Source organism: Corythoichthys intestinalis, chromosome 13 (genome assembly GCF_030265065.1).
Source record: "Corythoichthys intestinalis isolate RoL2023-P3 chromosome 13, ASM3026506v1, whole genome shotgun sequence".
Lineage (NCBI taxonomy): Eukaryota > Metazoa > Chordata > Actinopteri > Syngnathiformes > Syngnathidae > Corythoichthys > Corythoichthys intestinalis.
In genome coordinates, this window is record NC_080407.1 from 19,638,003 (window position 1) to 19,657,267 (window position 19,265).

Consider the following 19,265-nt stretch of genomic DNA (forward strand, 5'->3'; position numbering starts at 1 on the left):
TTAAAATTTTTAATCGTTTGACAGCCCGGATATATATATATATATATTACATATAGACATTTACATATGCTTATATACATATATACAGTGGGGAGAACAAGTATTTGATACACTGCCAATGGGAAAAACATTAGCACTTTGTAGCATTTAAGATAGCTGACTTTTGCTATGTAAGTAGCCAATTGTTCTTTTGTTGTACCTAGACCCTCATTTATGTACTTTTTTATTCTGTTTGAGGCTGAGCTCAAGTATTTTAATTTTTCATGTTCCTTATCCGATTACTCGATTATTCGAACTAACTAGCTCATCAATTAATCGACTATTAAAATAATCGATAGCTACAGGCCTATTTATAATTATAAATATTATTTATTTTCTCTCATATTTATTGATTTATTTATATTTTATATATTTATGTTATTATATACATCATTTATTTCTATATTGTATTTATATATTTATATATTAATATTTAGAATATATAATTTTTATTCATCATTTTAATTTTTTTTTTCATTTTATTTTTATTACATACATCTATCTTTTCGTTCATGATTATTTAGAATTCCATAAGTGTTAATATTCTTATATATATTTGGCATATTTTAAAATATTTTTTTCTTATTTTTGTTCATTATTATTAGTATTATTTGTTTTCTTTTATGTTATTTATATTTAACATGGTATTTATATATATTTAATTTATACAATCATAATTAGAGTATATAATTAATATATATTATATTATTCGTTTTATATCGTTTTTCTTTATTTTTAGTATATATAGATTTTTTTGTTTATTATTATTTATAATTTCTGTATTATTTATTATATATTTATTTAAATATTTATATTTGACATTTGTTTTATTTTTTTTTTGTACGTTATTTATATTAGTATTATTTATTTTCTATTATATTAATTAAATTACCATTTTTCAAACGATGAATCGACTGTCAAAATAAATGTCGATTAATTTCTGAATCGGTTGTCCCATTTGGCAGTCATCCAACTAACGATGGTGCAACAAGCATAGACAGACAATACAAAAATTCCCAATTCACATCCATTGGCGATCGATCGCTGTCCGTGGAACTGAAAACTTGATCGTTCGCCTTCAGCTCTTCCGTTCAAACCGATTGGACGTCTATCGCTGTCACTCCTTCACTTGCCATTGACAACGATAGACGTCCAATCACGTGGCTCTATCACGTGTGACTTTATTGAGTTTGGATGTGGGATATCAACCGCTGATTACTATACATGACGCAAATGAATAATTAAAAACTAATCTAGTCCAGAAACGTTTTGATTTTCTACACATGAAACCCCGAACTGACATTACTGTGAACTCGTCCTACTGTTTGAAACAAACCAAACAAACACTTAGGTATCACTTATGAAGTCCCCGCTGAACTGCTTCAATATCCCGCTCTGCCTGAAATGGAACAGACTGTTGACTGCCTAAATTTCGCCGAGCCCCACGAGGGGAGGCAGCGGTAGGAGGGAATTTGCGTGCTGCAGAAACAAACAACTGAATAAAATGAAGCAGAGGTGATTTTCAGGTGGCACTGCAGCAACCGTAACCATATAAAAAGGACCCTTTGGAGTCTGTTGCGTAGGGAAATATATGGCGGGAGTGAGTCAAGGGGGGGGCTGGAATAATTCAAATCAATGCTTGTGGCTTTCATATTACTCACGCTGGCAAAGGAGAAACAAATGTGAGAGTTTATATAAAAGGGGAGCATATATGATACATATCATACAGACTTCTCATTTGATTTGAGTCGTATTCTTTAGCAATAGAAGAACAAAAGGTACGCGCCATGTGCTTGCGACTAGTGCTGCAATGATTATTCGATTAGTTTTATTGATTTGGATACACTGCCTCTAGTGGCAACAGTAAATATGACATGATGCACTTAAAGCAACACTAGGTAACTTTTCAGTTTTGGCCGATTTTTGCCATGGAAGTTTACTAATTGTAAACATTGGCATTATATAGCATTTAATATGACATTTGATATGAAAATTAGCCAATTGTTGCAAACATTAGCACATTATAGCATTTAAGCTAGCAGACTTTTGCTCTGCAAGTTAGCCAATTGTTGTTAACATGAGCTTTATATAGCGTTTAAGCTAGCGGACCTTTGCTAGGCAAGGTAACCCATTGTAAACACTAGCATTACATAGCATGTAAGCTTGCGGACTTTATATATGTAAGTTAGCCAATTGTAATAATTAGTATTATGTAGCATTTAAGCTAGCGGACTTTTGCTATGCAAGTTAACCTATCGTAACCATTAGCATTATAAAGCATTTAAGCTAGCGGACCTTTGCTATGCAATTTAACCAATTGTAAACATTAGTATTATATGCATTTAAGCTAGAGGAATTTTGCCATGCACGTTAACCAATTGTTGTCAACATTAGCAATATATAGCGTTTAAGCTAGCAGACTTTTGCTGTACAAGTTAACCAATTGTAAGCATTAGCATTACATTGTGTTTAAGGTAGCAGACTTTTGCTAAGCAAGTTAGCCAATTGTTGAAAATATTAGCAATATATATCTTTCAAGCTAGTGGACTTTTGCTATGCACGTTAACCAATTGTAAACATTAGTATTATATAGCATTTAAGCTAGTGGACTTTTGCTATGCAAGTTAGCCAAATATTGTAAACATTAGCATCTTATAGCTTTGGTGCTAGCGGACTTTTTCTATTCAAGTTGGCCAGTTGCTGTAAACATTATCATTATATAGCATTTGAGCTAGCGGGCTTTTGCTATGCAAGTTAGCCAATTGTAAACACTAACATTATATAGCATTTAAGCTAGCAGGCTTTAGCTATGCAAGTTAGCCAACTATTGTAAACATTAGCATCTTATAGCGTTGGCGCTACCAGACTTTTGCCATTCAAGTTATTCAACTGTTGTAAACATTAGAATCATATAGCATTTAAGCTAGCGGACTTTTCCTATGCAAGTTAGCCAATTATTGTAAACATTAGCATCTTATAGTGTTTAAGCTATTGGCTATCCAAGTCAGCCAATTCTTGTCAACATTAGCAATTTATACCATTTAAGCTAGCGAACTTTTGCAATGAAAGTTAGCCAATTGTTGTCAACATTTGCATAAATAGCATTTAAGCTAGCGGACTTTTCCTATGCAAGTTAGTCAATTGTAAACATTTTGTATTATATAGCGTTTGAGCTAGCGGACTTTTGCTCTGCAAGTTAGCCAGTTGTTGTCAAAATTAGCGTCTTATAGCATTTAAGCTAGCGGAATTTTGCTGTGCAAGTTAACCAATTGTAAACATTAGCATTATATACATTTAAGCTAGTGGACTTTTGCTATCCAAGTTAGCCAATTGTTGTAAACATTAGCATTATATAGCATTTAAGCTAGCGGACTTTTGCTATGCAAATTAACTAATTGTTGTAAAGATCAGCATTATGTATCGTTTAACCTTGCGGACTTTTGCTCTGCAAGTTAGCCAATTGTTGTCAACATTTGCAATAAATATCATTTTAGCTAGCGGACTTTTGCTATGCAAGTTAGCCAATTGTAAAAATTAGTATTATATAGCGTGTGGTGACCAGTGTTGTCAGTAACGCGTTAGTTAGTAACGCGTTACTGTCATATGCGTGTTGTACATTTATGCCATGAGGTGATGTGTTGTAAGTCCGATTGAGTGTAAAGTGCTTAGTTGCCGCCACGTTTTGTGGCCAAATTGACTGCGTGTGTGTTGAGAGGAGTACTTCCGGGTTGTCAATGTGCACTGCTGCACGCGCATCCGCGCTCGCCACCACCTTTGTGTTTATTGCACTGTACAATCCACTTGTGTGTTGTTGATTATTGTGCCGTCCGTTTGCATTGTTTTACATTGGCACTGATATGATGTTAACCATAACCCGGAATTCAGAAGTTTTGACATTAGGCTTAATCTTAGAGTTAGCGGGGTTTAATTGGTCGGTGGAGTTGATTTCAACAAATTCCAAGCAGTTTGTCAGATATTTGTTAGTTTCAGGGCTCCGGAGTGGCTAAGCTAGTGCGAAATTCTGATATTCCCCTTTAAATTCAATCATCGGAAAGTCGATTCCATGTGATGACATTTTTCTGTTGTCATTCTTATGTTTAGGCGGCAAAGGGAGAAAAATGGGTAAAAAGTAACTGATAGATTACTTTTAAAGTAACTTAGTTACTTTGATAATGAAGTAATCAGTAAAGTAACTGGATTACTTTTTTGAGGCGTAATCAGTAATCAGTCATTAAATTACTTTTTCAAGTAATCTGTGACAACACTGGTGGTGACCCTTTATCACAGGACATAATTCACTCACCAAACTTGTGTGTGGGAGATGTTGTACGTCACAGTCACGTGACACAGACACATAAGATCCGTGTGCCTTCTGGCTGAGTTAGCAGAGTTCCTAGCGAGTGACAAGAGACACATGAGCCGCCGAGCACGGCATCAAGACTCCATTCAACGTTTTACCGCTACAAGCGTTTAAGCTAGCGGACTATTGCTCTGCAAGTTAGCCAGTTGTTGTAAAAATTAGCATCTTATAGCTTTTAAGCTAGCAGAATTTTGCTATGCAAGTTAACCAATTGTAAACATTAACATTCTATACATTTAAGCTAGCGGGCTTTTGCTATGCAAGTTAACTAATTGTAAACATTAGCATTATATAGCATTTAAGCTAGCGGACTTTTGCTAACCAAGTTAACCAATTGTAAACATTAGCATTATATAGCATTTAAGCTACTGGACTATTGCTATTCAAGTTAGCCAATTGTTGTAAACATTAGCATTATATAGCATTTAACCTAGCTAAGTTTTTCTATGTCAGTTAGCCAATTGTTCTTTTGTTGTACTTAGATCCTCATTTATTTATTTTTGACACAGTTTAAGGCTAAGGTCAGGTATAATTTATTTTTAAATCTATTCATTGCTCATGAAATGAAAGTCCAATTTTTCATTTTGAAGAAACACTAAATGTTACCATTTCATGCTGTTTAAATTGCAATCATAGCAAGCCAAAATACATGTTATTGCAGAACACATTTCCTAAAATTTATTCTGCAACGCATTAAATGTTCCTAATCCGATGACTCAATTATTCAAACTAACTAGTTGATAGATTAATCGATTACTTAAAAAATCGATAGCTGCAGCCCTACTTGTGACTGCTAATGGGCTTGGCTTTCTGTTTGTGTACTGATGTTAATATGGCACCTCGGCCTGTGCGTCTTTTATAGATGTTTAGTTCTGACCACCTCGTTAGCCGCAAGCCTCGATTCTATTCCCTCTGAAGTTTGACCAACTTCTTATTGAGGGAAATATGTAACCTATTAGAGTTACGAATGGAACATCCTGGCCTTGGAGGGCGACCATTTTGGTTATTGTTTAACTGCTACTGATGGCGATCGACATCTTATCCTTTTTTTTTTTTTTTTTTTTTTTTTTTACTATTGTTTTATTTTAGGGATTACAGAGCCTGCACGGACATACCTCAGTCTTTCCTCTCCTCGCTCTCGCACTGTGAGTGGCAATGAATGAGTTAAACAATAACCTAAGACCTTTTCTAGTCCACTGCACGTTTTACGGTTTCGAGCGCAGGTGTCAAACTGGAGGCCCGGGTGCCATATCTGGCCCACTACATCGTTTTGCATAGGTTCATCATGGGGATCGACTTCATTTTCGTTTCGGGCAAAAATAACATTGAAATTAAGGGGGCAGCTGTTGATTATTTAAGTAATCGATTAATCTATTGATTAGCCTCATACAGTCAGGGGTAGCGTTCACCGAATATTTTCCGTTGTTGACCGTTTTTTTAAAACGGTGACGGAAAAAACTGTAGTCCGTCCGTCATTTTGACAGGTTGCAATTCACACCCCAGACCACAGGGTGGCGAGTGAGCATATTAATTAGCTATTGTCTCTCTTAATGCATGATGTCGTTGGCTATTCTGTCAGAATATTGTAGCGTCACCGGGGTCTGGCGGCGGCACCGTGATTGACACATCAACGCGAGGTTCTTATTGGTGCACCCGTTGTGCCAGCGCGTCATCCAATTGGTGGACTAGACCCCAATCACATGACGTCACAACTCCGCCCCCCTGACTGGAGCCGCCATATTGTGTGTCAGCTTGTCGTGTTTACACATTACCGCTACGTACATGCCTCCTATTACGGCGTGTTTTTCTGCTCGTTAACATTAATAATCAAAATGGTGAAGGCGTGTGTGGCGGTTGGTTGCAGTAACAGAGAAGACAGACGGAGAGACTTGAAGTTCTACCGTATTCTGAGAGACCCGAAGAGGAGAGCGAGATGGACTGCTGTAATTCGACAAGAAATCTGGGCACCAAACGATCACCACAGACTATGTAGTAGTCATTTTATATCTGGTAAGATGCATTTAATATATATTTAGAAGATTTTGGGCTGACAACCACAATTAAGATCATTGTGTGACGTTGGTGATTGGGGTCTATATAGTTGCCTCTTTTTCTTTGGGGGCGGAGTTGTTGTTTTGTTGGTGTTGTTGGCGGTAAGCAGAGTAAAGAGAGGGAGAAAAATACCACAACTTCCGTGTCGAATTTTTCGCCGCCCAGCAAGCGTTACAAAATTAATTAAAAATGAATGAAAACTAAATACAGATGATGAATGCATGAACCATCATATTCGCTCAAACAAAAACAACCTTATGTTGGTCTTAACAGGGAGCAGCTGGATTCAGCAATGTTTAACGAGTTAAGGCATATTCACTGTTGCCACTAGAGGGAAGTGTAACTACTCAAATTAATAAAACTAAACGCTAACACTTTCAAAACAAACCAATACAATATTCTGAACAAATTCTCGAAGCTTTTTTTCTAATCGAATTACTCGAGTTAATTAATCGTTGCAGCACTAATTCCAATAACATTTGTGTACAGTGTTGGTAAGAACGGCGTTTCTAATGGCATTATTTTTTTCAGGAGTAATCAATCTAATTAATTACTTTTCCCATCTTTGCAACGCCATTACCGAGGATGTGAAGAGGCGCGTTACTACAATTTGGTTGAATGAAGTGCGAGTTGTCTGAGTTTGTCAAAGGAAGAGAGAAGGGGTGGTGACGCCATTGCAAATGTGATTATGATTGATAGGCGGATCACTGCACGCTCTGGCAAACACAAGACAGCGATAATGGTGACAGGCCAGGGAATTTCAAAGGTAGCGTTCTCTTTACGGAATATTTAAGAATAATGTTATGCTTTTTGTGCAGAAGGCCAAACATACAGTTTCTTACCTGCAGATTTGCACTGGTAATTAGTTAAGTTTACATTTGTGTGTTAACAAATATATTTGATCCAAATAAATACCATGTCCTCATTGTATTATGGAGTATTTACACCAAAAGATATTAACGGGTCAACCACCATGAAGCTTTGAACCAATTGACTGCAACGCTTCATTGCTTCAAGAAGCTTCATTTGGCCATCGCTGCTCCCTTTGGGGAGACAGTCAACCTCTGCTCAAACCTTCTATCAACACTGTTTTCGTCCAACATGCCTCCAAGCATGCATTGCAGTGCTAAAGATGTAAATAACAAATCAAAATTCATGTTCGGTGCTCATTAGGTCTTCAGTTACTGTTCTAGTAGTTTCAGTCATTGCTAATTATGGAATTTGGTAACACTTTATTTGACAGTGGCGCCATAAGAATATCATATAACCATCATAATTATGACATGACAAGTTTTTGAAATAGGCCCCCTACGGATTGGCCCTGAACCCTGTTAACTGATAGTGAAGTCTATGGCTAGGTTTTACACCCCTCTTTTAGAAAACAGCGCTAAGTGAGATTACGTGGGTGCAAGCGAGTAAGAATGGTGAATAGGGTGATCTCACCTCTTGCACAGAAGCTTGTTGAAAGAGAGGAATAAGAGGATTAGTTCTCGGTATGTCAATGTGAATCTGCAGGGAGAGAAAGGGAGAAAAACAAAAGACAAAACTGAAGCAAACGGGCAGGTTAGCACAGATCGCACGGCGCGACAGTTAGTGGGGGCTCGGCGGCCTCCGTTGAACGCACGCTAATTCTGGAGCGCGCCCCAGCGGGTGAGCGACATGACAGGCGGACAGAATTTTCAGAAGGGAGCCAAAAAAAACGGATGCAGCGCAGGCTGGCGCACAGTTGCGATTGTGCCTGATTTCTTATTGCTTGGGAAGGCGTACTCACAGTCCTTTCCACCCTTACCTCTGTCACTTTTGGCTGAAGCACCAAAGACTCAGGACTCATCCTAGGAATGTCTATTTGAATCTGACATGGGAGAGAAAGTTTTAGACACAAACATGCAAAACGCTCGTGTTCTTCGACATCAGTCAATGAAATCTGGCTGTGCACCTTGCCGCGGGATTTAGTTTATCGCGTAGGTTTGCGGTCCCAAATGCCTCATCAAATTAAATGGCAAAACCGATCTATCGGTCTCGCAAAAAAATAATTGCTGGGATTTAACTGCCTTCCGTGCATATAAAAAGTTTAACAGGAGGCAGCTTCAAACTCATAACTTGGCGCTAAGACAAAAAATTAACTGCTCTTACAAACTGGACAATGCAGTTTCTGCAGAACCCTTGAAGATTGGACGTCTAGCGCCGTCAATGGCATTGAAAGACGAGCATTCGCAGGCAGTCTTCCCAGTTTGAATGACTCGATTTTTCACGTCTTTATTTGTTGACTGTTGTTGTCATCGGAAGGGCGCTTTCACACCAGGATCGTCTCTTGATTTGGAAAAAATTTTCACTTCCCCAGAAATTTGCCCAAAACTTTTCCATTCATTTTCAATGGGCCTTGGACGTCCAAATTTCCCATTCGCTTTCAATGGAATTTACTTTGGTTAATGCCAATGTCAATTCTATTGATGCCAATGCACTCGGATTGTATTGATGCCAATGTACTCCATGTATTCAATTGACGCATATGTGAGCCGATGCCACTGACGGACATGGACGTCCAAATTTTTTCCCATTCATTTTCAATGGCAAAAAAAAACAATGTCCCTAAATCAAAAGGAAATGACAAGATTTCCATAGGACGTGTACCCCAAATAGCCAAGATTCCATTGACGCATATGGAAGTCGATGCCATTGACGGCCATGGATGTCCAAATTCCCCATTCATTTCCAATGGCATTAACATTGCATTGAGGCCAATTTAGACGGATGCCATTGACGGCCATGTATGTCAATTCTATTGATGCCAATGTACTTGGATTCCATTGACGCATATGGATGTCGATGCCTTTGACTGCCATGGACGTCCAAATTCCCCATTCATTTCCAATGGCAAAAAAAAAAAAAAAAAAAATTAACAGGAAGTGACCAGATATCAATAGAACGTGTCCCCCAAACGTCCCCAAATGACCAGATATGACTAGGACAGTCAGGGCTGTGTTCGAGTTTGGTCGACATAAGACTAAGTTCCTTCAGCTAATATATATTTGCGTATGCCTTTGTAATTAAGCTTAGACCTGCAGTTTGTTCAGTTACGTCTAAGCGATTTGATGACAAAGGCAAATACATTAGCATTCGTAGCATTTAAGCTAGCGGACTTTTGTTAGACAAATTAGGATAGTTTAATCATCTAAGTATCCTTTATCCATGTCATTCATCTGAGTCTGCTCCTCAGTCATCAGGCAGTGTATCCTCCATTATTTAACAAAATACAATATATTTGGACTTTTTGGATAGTTATTTAAGATTTGAGGGGTACTCAAAGGGTTCATTCTAATTAACGAGGAAATTCTGGTGACATTGCCGGCATAGAAATGGAAGTCGTTTGTAACCTGCAAAATGAACCTTAATTTCACCAAAAAAAAAAAAACTCAGAGTGTATAAGGTTAATCACAGCTACCATTTAGCTTTAGCCAATAGAAAAACTGCTGGGATAAAAAACCGAACCTGTACCGAACCATGACTTGTGTGTATCGTGACACCCCAAATGTACAGTGGTAATGTGATCTGATCGTTGGCAAAATCACACAGATGAAAAAACTGTCTGCTTTAACTAGGTAATCACCCAAACATTTACAGGTTTTCATATTTTAATAAGGATAGTAGGCAAACAATGACAGAAGGGGGGATAACTACATAAGGGAACCATCAAATTTAATATTTTGTACCCCACCCCCACCTTTGGCAGCAATAACTTCAACCAGAGGCTTCCTGTAGTTGCAGATCAGTCCGGCACATTGATCAGGACTAATCTTGGCCCGTTCCTCTCTACAAAACTTCTGTAGTTCAGTCAGATTCCTGGGATGTCTGGCATGAATCGCTTTCTTTAGGTCATGCCACAGTATCTCGGTGGGGTTCAAGTCTGGACTTCGACATGTCCACTCCAGAACGTATATTTTGTTCTTCTGAAACCATTCTCAAGTTGATTAACTTCTGTGTTTTGGATCATTGTCCTGTTGCAGCATCCATCCTCTTTTTAGCTTTCCTGAAAAACATCCTGATAAACCTTTGAATTCATTCTTCCATTAATGATTGCAAGTTGTCCAGGCCCTGAGGCAGCAAAACAGACCCAAATCAAGATGCTCTCTCTACTATGCTTCACAGTGAAGATGAGGTATTGATTTTGGTGAGCCAACCATTTGTCCATTTTTCCTCCACACATGAGTGAGTTACTCCCAAACAATTCAACTTTCGTTTCATCAGTCCACAAAATATTTTGGCAAAACATCTGCGGAGTGTCCAAGTGCCTTTTTGCAAACATTAAATGAGCAACAATATTTTTTTGGGACAGCAGTGGCTTCCTCTGTGGAGTCCTCCCATGAACACCATTCTAAGCCATAGTTTTACATATAGTTGATGTGTGCACAGATATATTGGACTGTGCCAGTGATTTCTGTGAGTCTTTAGCAGACACTTTACGGTTCTTTTTTACCTCTCTGAGTATTCTGTGATGAACTCTTGGCGTCAAATTTGTTGGATGGCCACTCCTTGGGAGAGAGCAACAGTGCCAAATTCCATTTGCTCCATTTGTAGACAACTTCTTTGCCTGTACATCCAGACTTTTAGAAATGGTTTTGTATCCTTTCCCAGCTCTATACAAATCAGCAATCCTTGATCACAGGTCTTCAGACAGCTCTTTTGACCAAGCCATGATCCACGTCAGTCAATGCTTTTCTCAAGAGAGTTCTTACTGGGTGTGTGTTTTATAGTGGGCACACACCTGACTTAAATTGTTCAGAAAAAAATGTGTTTCAATTGCTCTTTAAGTCTCCATAGGCAGAGGGTTCACTTATTTTTCCCCTTTTGTCATGATTTGAATTCTATCCTCATTAAAATATGAAAACCTATAAATGTTTAGGTGGTTTTAGTTAAAGCAGACATTGTTTTTTCGTCCGTGTGATTTTGACAAAGACCAAATCACATTTGATGGTGATTTTATGCAGAAACGTGAGAAATTCCAAAAGGTTAAGATACTTTTTCCTTCCATTATATAATTGAATTTTTTGCCAAAAAAAACAGGCCAATAACCTTTGAGTGCCTTGATTTTATCGATCAAATCACATCCACAACACTCGTTACACATATCCACAAAAACACACCACAGTTCTCCTCCCCAAAAAAATGCTTCAAAGACACAATCCAACTCATGATCAAACCAAGTTGGCGAGAGATTCAGGCGCAATTGGATGAAATATTACGACGCTTTGCTCACTCAGATGTTATTTATCAGGCCGAAATGAACTGGAAGATAAACAAAGTCGTTTTCCGAGCCAAACAGGAGTGCTTGTTTTTCGTCAAATAAGTGGGAGAGTTGGATCACGTCCTTTTCGTCAAATAACTGCTTTCTCCGATCCTGCCAGTGCAATACATTCGAGACAAAAGTGTTGTTCTTGTAATTGGAAATATCTCGCTCAGAAGTGTGGTGTTGAGACAATGTGAAACAAAAACAAGAAGGTCAATCGTTTGCAGTGTTTTGAGTGTGTAAATGTATATACACACACCTGTCTGTACGTGTCTTGATGGTGTTCGTCATTGCGTGAGTCGTAGTATTGCTGGATAAAGCCGAAATACTCCTGTCTCTTCCTCTGAAGGACGTTCTCCCGCCTCTCGGCATTGGCGGGCAGGTAACCCTGAGGAAAGATGCAGAATATATTGATGTTTTTTTGCATCTTCTACCTACAGTGTATCACAAAAGTGAGTACATCCATCACATTTCTGCAGATATTTAAGTATATCTTTTCATGGGACAACACTGGCAAAATGACACTTTGACATAATGAAACGTAGTCTGTGTGCAGCTTTTTTAGTTCATTTTTTTCCCCCTCAAAATAACTCAAAATATAGACATTAATATCTAAACCCCTGGAAACCAAAGTGAGTACACGCCTTAGAAACTACATCCCTAAATGTCCAAATTGAGTACTGCTTGTCATTTTCCCTCCAAAATGTCATGTGACTCGTGTTACTAGGTCCAGGTGTGCATAGGGAGTAGGTGTGTTCAAATATGTAGTGCAACTCTCACACTCTCTCATTCAGTAGTCCGGTTGGTCTGAACAGTTTTAATGTTTCACGTTGGGAGTATGACATACTCCCATTGTGATTATTCAACATACCTCATTTATTATGACAAATCAGCTAACAGGAAGGGGTTATGTGGAACAGAAGAAAAGAAACACAAGAGAAGAAAATAAAGAAACACAAACAACAACAAGAAATACATTGAACGCCTACACTAACTATTAACATGTTGGTGCTATCGTCAGCTAGATGTATTTCCAGTTGACACCATGTGGGGGGCCTGTTGACCAGGGAAGAAGGTGACGGGGGTGGTGGAGTCTATACGCTAAGTGATTGGAAGGGGTAGAGAGCACACAAATCAGCTCTGTGATCTAGAACCCAGTAATTGTGTGAATCCCTTGTGAGTGTAAGCCCGTTGGCGACCGACCCTGGACTGCCCCATTGCCAATCCCGGCACCAAGACCCCCCCACCTGAGCGCGCCCAATCACATCCAGTCGCACGCGAGCCTCAGCAAGCAAGCGACAGCCACGCAGACGAGCGGAGACGCCACGCGGGCTCCAACCCAGGGCCATGGCCCCCACCCAGCAAGCCCGGGAATGGAGAGCGTGCGGTGAGGGGGACAGCGCAGCCCATCCCTTCTCCCGCAGCCCAGCAAAGGAGCCATCGCACCCATCGACCGGCCTTCAGGGATGGCAAGAGGGGACGCACCACCAATTCCACCCCACCCCCGTCCGCCCACCCGGCCCAGAAGCCACAGCCGCAGCCCCCAAACCGGCACGGTACGCCACGGGACCACCAGCTGCCCACCAAGCCCAGGGCTGTTTGGTTCCAATGGTCTCAAGCATGTGTGGCGGTGACCAGGTGAGGAGTACAAAGATAAGTGTGTCATGCCTACAGTCAAGCATGGTGGTGGGAATGTCATGGTCTGGGTCTCCATGAGTTTCCATTGAGGGAAACATGAACTCCAACATGTCCTGTGAAATACTGCAGCAGAGCATTATCCCCTCCCTCCAGAAACTGGGTCGCAGGGCAGTGTTCCAGCATGACAATGACCCCAAACACACCTCCAAGATGACCACTGCTTTACTGAAGAGGCTGAGGGTAAAGGTGATGGATTGGCCGAGCATGTCTCCAGACTTGAACCCAATAGAACATCTTTGGGGGATCCTCAAGTGGAAGGTGGAGGTGCGCAAAGTCTCAAATATCCGGCAGCTCCGCAACGTCGTCATGGAGGAGTGGAAGCACATTCCAGTGGCAACCTGTGAAACTCTGGTCAACTCCATGCCAAGGAGAGTAAAAGCAGTCCTGGATAATAGTGGTGGTCACACAAAATATTGACAGTTGACATGTTGTATGTTAATAATGACAACTTTCACTAAGGGGTGTACTCGCTTTTGTTGCCAGGGGTTTAGATATTAATGGCTATATTTTGAGTTATTTTGAGGGGAAAATAAATGAACTCCATTATATAAGCTGCACACAGACTACTTTTCATTGTGTCAAAGTGTCATTTTGTCAGTCTTGTTCCATGAAAAGATAAACATCTGCAGAAATGCAAGGATTGTACTTACTTTTGTGATACACTGTAAAACTTGCTAAAGGAGTACAAATGACTTCAAACATCACTAATTGTATTCACATCCATATCCAAATACTAATAGGCAGCAACTCTTTGGAGAAAACACAAACAAACACCTGTATATTGTTAGCGCACGAACAAGTAGAACCCGCACGGGACTCATTAATTCAGTCTTTTTTGTACCTCCGACTGCCAGACGTTCTTTGTAGCTCTGTTTTATCTCTTTCATATATTTGTGTGTCAGTATAGCAACAACAAAAAAAACACAATATCTTTTCTGTCTTTGATTTAAAACACTGACCTGCTTTAAAGTGTCAATAAAGCGACCGTCTTCTCTCCGTGGGATTGCTTACTGTGCGCACAAAGCTGGAGATGTGATAAACTACCATGCGATGTTACTTTCGGAGCAGTCGATGCTTATGCAATAAAGAGACGGCAAACTCAGGACCCGCTGCCCTCTGGGGCTGTAAATTATTTAATTGAAATCCTTAGAACAGAAGAGCTGGAGCATAATCCCGTGTCCACATGAATAAACTACGAGGTACATTCAAGTGGTGACAACTAAATCAGACGCATCGGACAGGAGGAATATGAAGACCATCTCGCCGTTACACCGCTACGTTTAACCAATTATGGCCTCCGAATTGACCGTTAATATAATCTATGACTCTTTTAAGCGCTTTGATGGATGAAAGGACGTCTCCACCTCGCGAATTATGTCATTATGTACCCTTCAGACAGGGTAAGTTCACTTTCAGAGCGACGTGGGGAAGATTTAGTACCATATTTCTCAGAGTATGAATTGCACTTTTTGCATGGTTTGGCTGAACCTGCGACTCTAGGAGTACTTTAAAGAGTTATTCAGCAATTATACTGAAAGGGGAAATATTTCACATCTTAAAAACTTAACAGCTAGCGCTAAACCTTATATATATATATATATATACATATACATATATACATATAGCAGCTTTGTTGTAGGATACTGTGGCAATAAAGTCCTGAGTGCCGGTTGAAAACGGCTAATCAACGCTAGCATTGCGTTCTCTTGTTGTAGCAAATAGTGGATACCCATCCATTTAAAATTGTTCTTTTGTGAAAGCATATACTATCAGATAGAGCCATATTCACCTATAAAATCTTGAGTTTTTGAGTAAGTCTGATAAGCGTCTGGCAAGCTTTATCTGTGCTAGTGTAGCGGCTGAGAGCTATGCCATGGCAAAATTTGGAAAGACTCTTCAAAACATTAGCATTCCATAGCATTTAAGCTAGCAGACTTTTGCTATGCAAGTTAGCCAATTGTTGTAAACATTTGCATTATATAGCATTTAAGCCAGCTGACTTTTGCTACGCAATTTAATGAATTCTAAACATTAGCATTATATAGCATTTAAGCTATCGGACTTTTGCTATGCAAGTTAGGCAATTGTTGTAAACATTAGCATTATATAGCATTTAAACTAGTGGACTTTTATCATGAAAGTAAGCCAACTGCTATAAACATTAGCATTATACAGCATTTAAGATAGAGGACTTTGGCTATGCAAGTTACCCAATTGTTATGAAAATTAGCATTATATAGCATTTATGCTAGCAGACTTTTGCTATGCAAGTTAGGTAATTGCTGTAAAAATTAGCATTATATGGCATTTAAGCTAGCGGACTTTTGCTATGCAAGTGAGCCAATTGTTGTAAACATTAGCATTAGGGTTGTCAAACGATTAAAATTTTTAATCGAGTTAATTACAGCGTAAAAATTAATTAATCGTAATTAATCGCAATTCAAACCATCTCTAAAATATGCCATATTTTTCTGTAAATTATTGTTGGAATGAAAAGATAAGACAGATATATCAATTCAACATACGGTACATAAGTACTGTATTTGTTTATTATAACAATAAATCAACAAGATTCCATTAACATTATTAACATTCTCATGGATAGAAAAACTTGTAGTTCTTAAAATATAAATGTTAGTACAAGTTATAGCAATTTTATATTAAAACCCCTCTTAATGTTTTGGTTTTATTAAAATTTGTAAAATTTTCAATCAAAAAATAAACTAGGAGCTCGCTATTGTTGATGTCATTACACCATGCTCACTCCCCAAACCCAAAAAATCATTTGGACCCAAGCGCCAGCAGAGGGCACCAAACAACAAAAAACAGGTAACAAGTAACAAGCGGACATTACACTGCTGTCATTTTAATCTGAGCGGGGCATGTGCGTTAATTACGTCAAATATTTTAACGTGATTAATTTGAAAAATTAATTACCGCCCGTTAACGCGATAATTTTGACAGCCCTAATTAGCATTGTATAGCCTTTAAGCTAGCGGACTTTTGGTATGCAAGTAAGTCAATTGCAGCAAACATTAGCATGACATAGCATTTAAGATAGCGGACTTTTGCTATGCATGTTAGCCAATTGTTTTAAATGTTAGCATTATATAGCATTTAAGCGAGTGGACTTTTGCTATTCAGGTTAGCCAATTGTTGTAAACATTAGCATGATATAGCATTTAAGCTAGCGGACCTTTGCTATGCAAGTTAGCCAATTGCAACAATGCAACAATTGGCTGGTGTGCACCCGAAACTATCTGGTGTGCACCAGATTGCTTAAATGTATTTGATTTCTTTTGCAGTCATTTTAGGGGATCTGTAAAAACATGTCTAATTATCCTTTATTTTTCTTTTTAAACAAGAAAATATGAAGCTGTTAAAATTGTTTTATTTGTTAAAAAAATTGTTTAAAAAAAAATACATTAAATAAAAAATCCGCTTCCTCACTAAAGCCGCAGCATAGAAACAGCGGGGGAAAAATTGTGGGTTATAGTCAGAAAATTACGGTAATTTTGTTTTCTACTAGAAAATGCTAAGTTACTGGGCGGCTACTGAGGCGTGTAAATTGCAGTAATGGCGGCAACCACTGGAGGCCACCAAGCCTCAAATTAGTCAATATGTATTAAGGAAAAACTTATCAGCTGGCTATCCAATAGCCTGATATTGATCCTGATTCTTTGATTCAGGTGTGTTGGAGGGAAACGTAGAAAACAGACTGGATGGGTGCCCTTGAGGACTGGAGTTGGTGAACCCCTGCTCTAGGAAGTATTTTCTGCTAATAATGTATTTTATTTACATTTATTTGCACCCTAATTTGTTAAATGTTACATTTAATGAGCAAATTGCCAATAAAAAACAGTTGACAATCAAATGTGTCTCTTTTGTACAATGACTTCAGGGTAAAACAAACCTAAGCTACAACTGTAATAATTAAGTTGATATTTAAATTAATATTTGTTAAAAAACATTCAGTAAAATATACAATCAAACATGTGTAAATAATACTCAATTTTAAGAGGTATTAAGTGATATAATCTGTTTCAAAAGGTTAAGTAAACCTTACCCAAATTATTTGAGTATATTATTTTTGTTGCAGGTAATATTTAAGTAAAATTGGCTAAACTTCATATAGCTGTAGTCATGCAGCTATAGCTACACTCTCAAACTGAGTGTAAATTGTGACCTCAATTTTAGGTTGTTTTTTACAGTGCAGTAGCAACAGTGAATATGACATTACTCATTTAACATGGCTGAATCCAGCTGCTTCCAGTTAAAACCAACATAAGCTAAGTTTTTGTTTGACCTAATGTTTTTTTAATGCATTCATAATTTATATTTAGCAGTTTTTTGGCGGGAATATGTGTTTGTTAAGAGCATTGTTTAAAAAAAAAAAAAAAAGCATTATTTAGCATTTAAGATAGCAGCCTTTTGCTATGCAAGTTAGCAATAGTAAACATTAGCATTATAGAGCATTTAAGCTAGTGGGTCTTTGCTATGCAAGTTAGCCAATAGTTGTAAACATTGGCATTGTGTAGAATTTAACCTAGCGGACTTCTGCCCTGCAAGTTGGCCAATTGTTGTAAACATTAGAATTATATAGCATTTAAAATAGTGGACGATTGCTATGCAAGTTAACCAATCGTAAACATTGGCATTATATAGCATTTAAGCTAGCGGACTTTTGCTATGCAAGTTAACTAGTTATAAGCATTAGCATTATATAGCATTAAAGCTAGCAAACTTTTGGTATGCAAGTTAGCCAATTGTTGTCAACATTAGCATCTTATAGACCCTACTCACATGACGTCACAACCGTCTACTTGTCGTGTATACGCATTACCGCTACGTAAATTCCTCCTATTATGGCGTGTTTTTCTGCTCGTTAACATTAATAATCATAATGGTGAGGGCGTGTGTGGCGGTTGGTTGCAGTAACAGAGAAGACAGACGGATACCGTATTCCGAGAGACCCGGAGAGGAGAGCGAGAGGGACTGCTGCAATTCGACGAGAAAACTGGGCTCCAAACGATTACCACGGATTATGTAGTAGTCATTTTATATCTGGTAAGATGCATTTAATATATATTTAGAGGGTTTTGGGCTGACAACCACAATTAAGATCATTGCGAGGCTAATCGCCGACAACATACAGTTTCAAATTCAAGATGCTTATTTCTTCCACCATCATTACATTTTGAATAATATTTAGCTGGTACCAAGTGAAAGAAGCTGGCCTCGTCTACGGATCATCAGTTAAACAGGTGTGTCCAAACCTTTTGCAAAGGGGGCCAGATTTGGTGTGGTAAAAATGCAGGGGGCTACCTTGGCTTGTTTACATAGAACAATATATTTAATCAAATTTTAGCAAGCCCTTCTGTGTGTCACATTTACTTCATTTTTTTTTCATTAATTCATAATTTCAACAATCTCGCCTTTGTGGCGTTCTCTTTCGACACTCGGGCTCTTGCGAAATACTGCTGCTGTGAAATTAAACTAGCTTCTAGTTGCTATATTTTCTCGCTGCGTATCTTCCCAGTAATGTTGTCGTACATGTCAGCGTGTCTTGTTCGGTAATATTATCGCGTCACATCGAACTCTTTGAAAACAGCGACTGTCTCTTTGCAAATGAGGCAGACACAGTTGTTGTGTGTTTTATTGAAGAAATAGTCCAATATCCACCTATCCTTGAAGTGTCGGCCATCGCAGTCAACTTTTTTTTTTTTTGGATTGTCGCCATTGTAGAAATCACACAGGGTAATGCTGCTTAGAGTGCTGCTCTTAAAGTTTTTCAAACTTTTGTGAGATTAGGCTGATTTTGTGTGGACAAGA

General features: G+C 38.5%; 1 protein-coding gene across 4 annotated transcripts in view; it reads right to left on the minus strand.

Annotated features, from left to right (window-relative positions):
- The window catches only part of tbc1d22a (TBC1 domain family, member 22a), a 250,173-nt gene that overhangs the window by 147,798 nt on the left and 83,110 nt on the right, over nucleotides 1-19,265 (minus strand). For 3 of the 4 annotated variants that reach the window (XR_009066751.1, XM_057855709.1, XM_057855711.1), the window contains exons 7-8: nucleotides 11,995-12,123; nucleotides 7,895-7,960 (exon numbers count right to left, since the gene is read on the minus strand). Coding sequence is in view for 3 of the 4 variants with exons in the window: in XM_057855709.1 (XP_057711692.1) it covers nucleotides 7,895-7,960; nucleotides 11,995-12,123 (195 nt within the window). In the remaining variant the exon portion in view is untranslated. Of the gene's footprint in view, nucleotides 1-7,894; nucleotides 7,961-8,240; nucleotides 8,304-11,994; nucleotides 12,124-19,265 lie in introns of all 4 variants that reach the window. The other variant, XM_057855710.1, reaches the window with a different exon arrangement.